This window comes from Thalia democratica, chromosome 5, assembly GCF_965202585.1.
Source record: "Thalia democratica chromosome 5, ktThaDemo2.hap1.1, whole genome shotgun sequence".
In the NCBI taxonomy this organism is placed as follows: Eukaryota; Metazoa; Chordata; class Thaliacea; order Salpida; family Salpidae; genus Thalia; species Thalia democratica.
Genome location: NC_139169.1, coordinates 47,507,288 through 47,518,168, shown reverse-complemented (window position 1 = coordinate 47,518,168; position 10,881 = coordinate 47,507,288). Strand labels below are relative to the sequence as shown.

At 22.9% G+C, this 10,881-nt stretch overlaps 1 protein-coding gene across 2 annotated transcripts; it reads left to right on the top strand.

The window, feature by feature from the left end:
• The first annotated feature begins 298 nt into the window (after positions 1–298).
• On the top strand, positions 299–10,626 carry LOC145835646 (calcium homeostasis modulator protein 6-like). 2 transcript variants are annotated; one of them, XM_082943325.1, is made up of 12 exons: positions 299–360; positions 790–1,012; positions 1,199–1,323; positions 1,514–1,604; positions 1,750–1,880; positions 2,652–2,770; positions 3,834–4,016; positions 5,116–5,257; positions 6,227–6,365; positions 7,017–7,046; positions 9,061–9,293; positions 10,162–10,626. In XM_082943325.1, the coding sequence occupies exons 2-12, from the start codon at positions 988–990 to the stop codon at positions 10,360–10,362; spliced, it is 1,419 nt and encodes a 472-aa protein (XP_082799451.1). In that variant the 5' UTR covers positions 299–360; positions 790–987; the 3' UTR covers positions 10,363–10,626. The 2 variants fall into 2 exon arrangements, with proteins under 2 accessions (XP_082799451.1, XP_082799452.1); XM_082943326.1 differs by lacking the exon at positions 7,017–7,046 and having other exon boundaries at positions 10,162–10,625.
• Positions 10,627–10,881: the final 255 nt, after the last annotated feature.

The following is a 10,881-nucleotide window of genomic DNA, read 5'->3' as shown; positions in this document are numbered from 1 at the left end:
ATATAACAATCTTTGTTTGAAAAACAGAATAAAAAAAAAAGATAACAAGTAGCTTTATTAACTTTATTTTAAATTAAAAAAGATATTTTTTAAAGATTTTTATACAAAAACTATTTATACATATTTAATACTCACCTTTTACAAAAGCTGCAAAACAAAATTATTTACATACTTTAGTCTTAGTTAGTGAAAGGATTATAAAAGAAGTAGGGTAGGAAAAGAGAAATTTGGAAAAAGAACGTTTACCTGTGATTAACGAACCGTGGAAACTATGTCGTGTGTTTTAAATTAAAAATATATATTTTTTACGTGTTAGTTTTTTTGCAGTTTATCAAACACAAAAAAATATATACCTTGAAGGTAAAAAAATTTATAAACATTTACTGATTTTTTAAAGCTTATAGTTTTACAATCTAAGTTTTATGTAGCAACAGATTAAATAAATATTTTTTAAACGCAGCTTTTAAAAAATAATTACTTAAAGTTTTAAAAAGTTTTACTTTAAATTAATAAATAAGCTAATTTAACTTTTTAGATACGTTTTTTCTATAATATTATAAAAAAAAACACTCTTTTTTAATCACATAAAGAATAAAAATGCTTGTATAGTTATATGGTGTATAAACAGTTTTTATACAATTTTTAGCAATTAAAACCATTATAGCATAGTTTAATACATTATAATTTTTAGTGTGATCTTAAACTTATACTATTTAAATTACAAAAAGCTTAAAAAAAAAATTTAGTAACAAATCAGAAAGTTAAAGGTTAAAACAACAATTTTTTTAGAGCTACTGCCTATTTTCATTGAGTAAGTGTGGACTTAATGTGTTTACTTTTGTTAAAAGAAGAAAAGGTTTAAATGTATGCTACTTATTGACTGAATTTGAAAAGTTTTATTTAAAAACTGCCTCTTTGAGTCAATGCTCGACACTACTTTCTCAAATATAAACAAATTAATCGACTCATAGTTCTGTATTACATAGTATGGCAACCGTGTTTGCATCTTTTGGTAGGTTTTCAATTACATAATATATCTAAGTACTTATAATATATTTTTAATTCTACTTTTGCCTTTCTATTATACATTTTCCTGTAAAAATAAATTCTCTTTTTTAGTTTTTCTTCATTATATAATAAAAACAAACAAATTGTTTATTGTTTTAAATTAAAATTAAAAATTTTAAACTTATCATAGGAAAGGTTGTTGGCAACAACAAAGGATCAATACAAAACTTTGGAATAGTCGGAATAACGGTAGCTACAGAAGAAATAGCTAAATTTGTCTTTTTTTACTGTCCTTGCAACTACCCTAAAAATAAAGTTAGTGATAGATTCAAATTTTCAATATAAAGCGTATACTATTAAATTTAGCGTAAAAGTATTATCAAAAGCAATATAATAATTTTTATTGATGTATTATAAGTATTCTCTAACTTTTTTAAAAGTAAAAACCGTTAATCATGTTCCTTCTAAAATTAAAAGTTGATATGTTATAATCTGTTTTTAATAGATGTATGGAATGTCATTTATTTTGGGTCCAGCTATAATATTATTTATCGCTGGGTTTTTGGCTCATAGAAGAACCTGGCGACTCGTAACTGGTTTGTTGAGTTTTTGGTAATGTACTATAAAAACATCGTGGGAAAAATACATAAATACGTTCATATTGATTTTTTATAATATTTGTAAATGTATGATAACTAAATCAGAGGTATAACCAAACCTTTACTTATATATTTTTTAAAGGACTTTGTAACCGTACTCAAGGAGTAGGAAGAGGCGGAAAAAGAATTATTCATTTTTTATTTATATTTCTACAAATCAGCTCAAAAGCAGTAATTGCTCCTGCCACTTGGTTTTTGCTTGCGATGTTGAAAGTTTGTTATATAAATTTATTTTTGTTTATATATATGGCAAATACAAAAATTTTAATATAAAAATTAAAAAAATGTTTTCAGGTAATATTTAAATAAAAGGTTAGATTGATTATGACTTTTATAGTTTAATTTTGATGAGTCAAAATCACATAAAACTGTTAAGTTTTAACTTGAGTCAAAGGACTTAATTTAGACATGATAGCATTTGGTAATATTAAAGCTTTTTATCAATTAAAACGTTATAAAAAAATGTATTCTAAGTTTAAAACCTGACTTAAATAAAAATAATAAACTTGTGTATACAACCATTTTGGTTACAACTTTAGTGTTAACTGTTTTAACGCCTTAATGATTTGTATTTTTAACTATTTTGAGTTAAATATTATAAATTCATCTAATTTAAAAAAACTAAGGTTAAGTTTTGTTAGTCTAATATTTCTTTTTGTCATATTTTTATTAAACATTTCCTTTTTTTCTACTTAACTTATACTTTTCCTCTGTAAGGAGCATCATTTATTTATATATTTACAAATTTCTTTCTTCTTAAATTAACACTGTATAAATTTGGTAAAAATCGCTTATGTAATATTTTTGTAGTATTCGAAAATAAATTGAGTAATGAATAGTAAAAAATATTTCATATTAAACTTGATTTTTAGAAAAACAATTTACTAAATTAAAGTAACCATTTCATAAAAATTTTAGCTCTTTAAATTTACATTTATAACCTAATAATATAAAACTTTCTTTATGTTATTTTTAATTTAACAGGGTGACTACTACGCTTGTGCTAACTGGCCAAACCCTTATGTAGGAACCGATGTAACTAGAGTAAATTTACATATGCCCCCTAAAAACAACTCTAATCTACCTGAACCTTGTGAGCATCAGTAAGACTGTTAAAATGTATTAAAAATTTTGTAACTGTTTGGTATTTTTGACATAAAGTGAATTTTTCTATTAAATTACTTTAATTTTTCGTAAATCAAAAAAATTATAACCAAAATGCTTTTTTGGTACAAATTTTGCTATGTTTGATTGAATCAATTTCATAACTTTAGTTAAAGCTGCTTGCCTGTTAATTTAAAAGTATATTTATTTTATTTTTAATTCTACAACTTTCATTTCGAAAACAGTTTCATTTGAATACATTTCAGTTATTTTAATTTATTTAACGAAAAAAAAGATTAATCAAGCGAAAATAAAGCAACGTAAACTAATGCTTAAGAGCTTTTATAAGTAAAAGAACACAAATATTTATAGGAAATAAAACTATTTTGTCCTAGACATAACTTTAAACAGTATCCTGGTGTATGAGTCGATAACCGAAAGGTTCTTCGTACACCAGGTCCTTGGACCAAATATTTGATCGCTTTTTTTCGTTCAACAAACAATACAATATTATTTTGTCAACTTATTTTATTAATAGTGTTTCAGAGAAGTGTTATTTTTTTGCTGTTGTTTTTGAAACACATTAACATTATTGATTCGCATAATAGTTTTATAGTATTTATAGGTGACACAAAAATACTTTTTTAATTTGTTTATGTTTTGCTACTATCATTAAATAGGGGTTGAGACTGATCAGAATATACAAAACGTAAACTGAACTAAAATAATCTTTTTATTCTAAATATTCTCAAAAATACGTTTAATTTTTTTATTGGAATCAAAATATTATCTTTAATTTTACATTTTAGAGACCTTTTATAAAAATTTTTATCTTTAAACGTACACCAATTTTATATCAAAAACTAGAGTTAAAACAAAAAAAAAATTTAAATTTAAGTTATTTTAAATCCGGCTAACATTTTTTGAAAATAATAAACAATAAAATAAGTACACATGTACTGTTTTACAGAAGAAATACGTTAAAGTTAGCTGAACTTATGTTTTTAGTTGTAGAATTTTAAAACAAAAATAACGTTTTAAGAATAGACTGTTTTATTTTAGCTTCGATCCAAAATACTTCAAACACTCACTGGAATCAGAAATAATTGCTCGGAATTTGCGAGCTGAGAGTCACGTGATTGGTTGGTTCTTCGTGTGCATCGGATTGTTTGTTGGTGTAATTGTAATGTGTCTTGGCAGTTGTAGAAGCCGGTTTTCTTATGAACAGAGCAACTACATCGATAGGTAAACACTAAGAAAACATTAGAATTATCATTATAAGCAGTCGAATCGTACACTTTTCATCAATAAGTTTTACTTAAAACCTAAGCTAGCAATTAAATTTTAAAACTTTAATCAAAGTAGCTATATTTTTTTTAGCTAAAATCTATTTAAGCTAATCTAGATACTGAATAAAGTTGATAAAACTTTATAAAAAAATATTTTTTATAATTAAAAATCAATACTTTTTCATTTAATAACTTTTAATAAACAATCTTTATTTGTTTTATAAAACAAGAGTTCTGACAAACTTAATTATAAGTAATTTTTAACGTGCTAACTATAGTTTTTAACTTATAATTTAGTCTCCTTAGTAATTACACAAAACCACTAAATTTAAATCAAAATAGAGAACTAAAACTTTTTAAATGTTATACTCGTTTATTTTTATATATTTTTTTGTTTTCTCAAATTCAAATAAATATAAGTATACATGTTTAAAAGTAAGTTATTTAAAGTCCATAAGCTAGGAGTGGCTACGTACAGCCTCCGGATCGGATACGTCCTATCAATATAATTAACTGGCACGTAACGCACTTTTTAGTTTGGAAAAAAACCTACAAAATACTAATAAAAATAAACTTTTTAATGAAAATGTATCTAGTTGTTATTTTTATTTTATTTATAGTAGAAATTGGTGAATATTAAATTATAATATCTTTTCAGTTTTTATTTAAAGATTTTTCTAAATAAAATTGAATACATTTTAAAAATTAAGTGACCCGTTAACACATTCATTGAAACAATTCGGCCTGTGAATTACTTTTTCCTAATAGCCTCGTAAACCGAGTAGAAGAGTTACTCACACCTAGTCTAATAACACACATAAATTTGACAATAATATTTTTTCAATTCTTCATTCACCATATGTAATTTAACACTTTTACTCTTTCTATAAAATAATCATTAATAAGTAGATTCACAAAAATCCATAACTTAGAGTTTAAAAAAAAAATCCTAAATATAACAATTTGAAAGTGAGCAGAAAAAACTTCGATTTCTAATTAAAACAAAAACTTAAAATATTAGAAAAATATATCTTTTGATAAAAAATAATCTTTAGGTACAGAGAAGCTGAAATAGATGCATTCGAAGATGCTTTAAGCGAAAAAGCATCAGCACAAGCCAAACTAATTGTTGATCATTATTTTAGTAAACCAAGAGATAAACTCCAATGGGACCAGATAGCTGTCATTAATGATAAAGTTTGTAAATTTATTTTCTTTATTTTTTGATAGTTAGAGTAGTGTTTACCTTTTCTTATAACATCATTTATTATCATTCTCTTTTTAGTAAAAACTAAAAAAGTTATACGTAAATACTGGATTTTATTAATCTTTTTGGTAAATTAAAATAAAACATACTTATATAACGTAATCAGAGAAATAGTGTACTAGCTTTTTAGGCTTCATACTTTTTGTATCTTACTCAACAGATAGAAACTAATATGCAGTTCAATAACATAAATTGAACACTATTTTAAAGTAATCAAAATGAGATAGTTTTGTACTGAATTCTTTAGATGCAACCTAAAACATGTGCTAGTTTAGTATTAAACATTAAACGCTTTAATTTTGATCTACAAACTTTATATTTAACTTTATTTTAGCTAGAGCTATAATAAACCAAATGAAAAAGGTAAACTATACAAATGAAATTTTTAAATAGTAAAGTTCTTAGTTTTTTTTGAGTCAAATTAGTTTTAGAAAACTTATTAAAATATAGATTAAGAGTTTTTATGTTATTTATATTAAAACTGTCTATATATTTATTGTCGAGACAATTAAAAACAAAAAATAAGTTATTTATAGACAAACTTTTGGTAGTATTTAACAACTACTGTACTTAAATTTTTTTTTGCATTAAGTTTTGAAGACTTTCGTCGTTTTTTAAGTTTATTCCATGAAATACTGTTCTATATAATAGAACAGAGTAAAATTAAGTTTTTATTGCAGTTGTTTAAAAACAATATGATTCAAACTTTTCCAGCTTAAGTTATGTTTTCTAATATAATAACATTATATAATTACTATTTAGAAAAATTATTTTTAGAAATATTTAAAATGCTCTATTAGAAATGTAAGTATTTTTTTTACTATTTTTTTTATACCAAAAAAAGCATTATTTTAATTACGTGCTTGATGATTAACTAAAAAATTTAACCGTATATTTAGGTGACTAAAAGTAAAAGAGGTCGTCCAATATACAGTCCCTTACACAACTTTGTTAACAAAGAAAAAAGAAAAGAGGAGATAAAAGATGAACCAGACTTACTAGGAGGTTCTGCTACTAAGGAAAACACAAAAAGTAAAGGTCTGCATATATTATTTAAATACTATGTATTACAAACTTACGGTAATTAAAATTGAAACACGATAACTGGTTACTTTAAGCATGTTTTAATATAGTTTTTATTTTGAAAAATTGATCAAAATTTTAAATTCAAAACGTCTTAACACTTTACTTTGAGTATAAAAAATTTACAATAGAAACTAATTTACGTGTCTTAGTGGTTTGATTGATTTTTTCGAATATAAATTTTTAAGTTTTTTGTTATTTTCTTTCTTTTAGAAGTTAAAGCTAAACTTTGCTTTGAAAAGTTTTATAACTGATAAAAGTTGTTTAAATTTTTCTTCAAACTTAAGTTAGTTTTAGGTAAAACTAAACGTAGACTGTAAAACCAAATCAAAACAAGACTTCTTTGTTGCTCGTTGTTTAATGCTTGAATTAGTTTATATTCTTTTACTGCTACAAAAATTTAATAACACAAAGCTTACTATGTCTAGTGATTTTTTAAGTATACTTTTAGTAAAAAAAATTTTAAATTATTTTTTTCTTTATTTTTTTGATTAATCAAAAAAAAAGTTTTTATTTAAAACCAAAATTTTAAATTTTATAATTTGGTTTTTATTTATACTAATAAATTATGACAGCTTTTCTTTTTACTAACAAAAAACTTTACAGGGTGGTTTAAAAAACTTCATAAAACGAAAAGTTAGTTTAAGTATTTAAAATTTGTTTATGTAATTTATAGATTACAATGTTAATGATTTAAGTTTTTAAACATAAATTTTTAATTTGAATATATTTTAAACAAAACTAAATTTTAGCAGTTATCAAAAAGTAGTAAAAAGTTAAGTTTGAGTATTTTATTTTTTGTACTATTATTTTAAATTTTAGCTAAAAAACACTGTAAAAAATGTTTTCGAAATTTTTCTCAAAAAACACTGTAAAAAGTGTTTTTTGGTAGTAAATAGGAGAACATTTATTAAAATTTAGTTCTAAATGTTTTTACTCTGTTTTTAATTGTTGTTATGGTTTTAATGAATATCTTTAGCATGAAACTTTACACTTACACAGCTCAGGTGATATTAGCTGTAGTTTTTAAAATATGATACTCTAGAAGTATTTATTTTAGTTACTTTTCAACAAAAATTTGCTAAAATTCTAACGTTTCTAAATAAATAACAACTTAAAAACTTTAATTTGTAGTTTGAAACTAAACTATTTCGTACTTTTTTGAAGTATAAATTATTCTAAATAAAAGTAAAAAGTTTATAAAAACTTTATTTTAAAATAATTTCAAAAAGTATTTATTTAATTTACAAAAGTACGTTACATTTCATTTTGATAAAAATTAAACTGCGATGTTTGTAGTACGTAAAAAGTTCATTTGTATTATTAAATTAAGTATTTTAAAAAGATTTTCTAAATATGTTTAACAAACTTAGTACTTTTGGATTTTTTTTGTAAATATTATTAACAATCAATATAGTAACACTGAAACTTTATTTTTTGTTTCCAATTGACTATTTACTGATTTACATATCTTGTTAACATTTACTGGGTTATTATAACAACATATTATTCATATTATTGTTTATCAAAACACTTTACTTAAACACATTTGTATATTAATTCATCATAAGGGAAGAAATTTGATTCACCTGTTATTTTTTAAGTTACTAGTAATTTTATACTATCCTAATAAGCGTGGTTTATAAATTGATATACAGAAATTAAACTTTTTTGTTATATTTGCCTTAGGCAGTAAAATAACTTGTTTTAAAAGTTGTTTTACAATTTAATTAAAACTTAACTGTCAGTTAGTTTTTAAGACATTGTTTAAGTAGTTTGAATTTTCATATACTTAAATTAACTCTTTTAGATTTTTTATTTTCTTCTCATAAAAAACTCTTTAATTATTAAAATAAAAAGTTCTAAAACAAGCAACATGTTAAGTTCAGTTTACAAAACGATATTAGTCTTTTTACTATCAGCAGTAGTACACTTTTTTTTACTAAAATTAAAAACATAGTTTACCATTTAAACTTATTTATTACCAATAAATAATTTACTTAGTATTTAAGAAAATAAGTAGATGTTTTTACAACCAAGGTTTTAAAATTATTTTATTTACGGTATTGTTACTCTAAAAATTAATTTATTTACAATGGTAATAAATACATATATTTTGAAAAAATGTAAGACTGTAAAATAATAAGTTATAGATTTAAGTTATACTAAAGTAACGTAAAATGGTAACTTTATAAAAGCAACTAAAATAAAAAACAACTCAATAATAAACTTTAAATACAGAGTATCACTATTTTATTTTATTAACGTATAATCTTGTTGTAAAGCTATATACCAAAATTAAAGTCTAAAATTTGTTTTGCAATAGGACAGAATATAAACTTAAAAATTAATTTAATTACATTAATAAACCATTGACACTTTGAAGTAAAAACTTGTATAGTATAATGATACTTTCTCTAAATGAAGTAAAGTTTTGGTTTAGTTTCTGTTATTTTTAAAGTTAAAAGAGAATTAAAGATAACATTCTAATAGTAAACTTTATTCTAATTTTTTGTATACTTTATTGGGACTTTAAAGTGCACAATAGCTTTTGAAACCGCATGTTACAAAGATAATAAATTAAAGTAAAAATAAAAAATATAGCATTAAAATTTATTCTAACAAAAACCAACGAAATGATGTTATTTAGCAAAAAAGCAAAATCCAAAGCCATTGAACACTTCTAACAATAACGGGGGAGAAAATGGTGCTTTACTTGCATCTGCTGCTGTTATGGCAACGACAACAGGACGCCAAGGGGACGCGACGAGATTGGCTGCAAACATGATGATAATGAGATCTCTACACGCAAAACCTGAAAATGAAGATGAAAAGGTTCGGTTCAAACCAGAAATGAAAGAACAAGTCGTTACCGCAGCTGAAGTAAAACTAAATGTTTCTAAAGTATAATCTAAATATTAAGTTATTTAGCTATTTATTTGTTATAATTTTGTAATCAGCTAATTTTCAGATTTATTGTTTGATTTATACATCATACTTTATAAAAAATAGTTATACTTTATAGTAGGAGCATTATTGTTAAGAAGTTTTTATTTAGCTACTAAACTTACAATTAAAAATAATAATTTATGTTCCTAATTAAATAGTTTACCTTGTTTTCAAATATATTTATCATTTACATTTTATTCATTAAAGTATGTATAAAACTACTATGTAGAATAAATAAGAAATTTCTAGTTTTATAAAAAACTGTTTTGTGGCTTTTTATAATTTTTAACTATAATGTTTTAACTAAAAAAATTAAACATTAGTAACTCATTTTCAAAAAGATTTATTAATTAGATTCGTTTAGCTCTTCATCAGAATAAACTTGATAAAAACTGATTCTAATATGGTATAATTTAGTTATAAACAAAAACTAGAAATACCTTGCTAAAAATCGTTACGTCATGAAGTATAAAAGTATGTTTAAAATTTTTAAATTTGAGTTGAATTATACTTAGCATTTTACTATCTTAAATGTTTTTGTTTTAACAGTTTTGTTTTACAAACAACTTCAAATATGCTAAGTATAATTCAACTCTAATTAAAACATTTTAAACATACTTTTATGCTTTATGACGCAACAATTTTTAGCCAGGTATTTCAAAATAAACCTAGATAACCTAAGTTTTATTGTGCACAAGGTCTTAGGATCAAATATTTTGGTCGTTTTTTTGTTCAATAAACTATAAACTAACTTATAAACTCTATTTATAGTTATATTAATAACTATTTATCACTGTAAAAGGTTGATAAAGCAGCAGAGTCAACTTCTGCTACCATCGCATCTCCAGGAGAAGATGAGTCCCAGATAGCGATTGATGCAGAAGCAGAAATGAAAGAAACAATGATTGGTGATGTTGAAAGTATTGAAAATGTGCTGCCAGAACTTCAGTTGAGTTCTATGGGAGATACAGAGGTATTAGATGAAGATGCTCCCTTGCTGTAATCTTTATCTACACAGTAGCGTATATTTTATAATTTCTGAGTTTAATTTAAAAATATTTTGTAATTCTTTCTTTTTGTACTCTTAAAACGTATACTTTTTTTTTAACTTTGAGTTTTAAAACTATAAAATATAATAAAATATTTGTTTTTTATTTATAAACACTTGATTTTTAATTAAAATTAAACATTTTTGTTTAAAAGAAAAGACAAAAAACTATCGTTATATTGATTTTAATAAAATTTAAAATATAAACAAAACATATCTTTGATTAAACAATTTCATATAAAATTTATTATGTATAAGTTTATTTGCTAAAAATAAAATAATAATTAAATTTTGGATTTACTATTAAAGTATAAAGAGAAAAACAGCTTTAATTAATCTTAACCTGAACTATGGAAATTTTAAATGATAACTTTTATAACTTAAAGTTATGGTTTTTTGAAGAAACATTTTAGTTTTACGATATAAATAATGTTTATTTGTATTGTATAACCATCGGTTTTTTTAACCACCAGA

Excerpts from the sequence above, each read along its gene's own strand:
- LOC145835646 (XM_082943325.1), top strand. The coding sequence starts at position 988 with ATGGCAACCGTGTTTGCATCTTTTG. Across the intron at positions 1,605-1,749 it reads AACCTGGCGACTCGTAACTG|GACTTTGTAACCGTACTCAA; the intron begins GTTTGTTGAGTT and ends TATTTTTTAAAG. Across the intron at positions 7,047-9,060 it reads AAAACTTCATAAAACGAAAA|CAAAAAAGCAAAATCCAAAG; the intron begins GTTAGTTTAAGT and ends GATGTTATTTAG.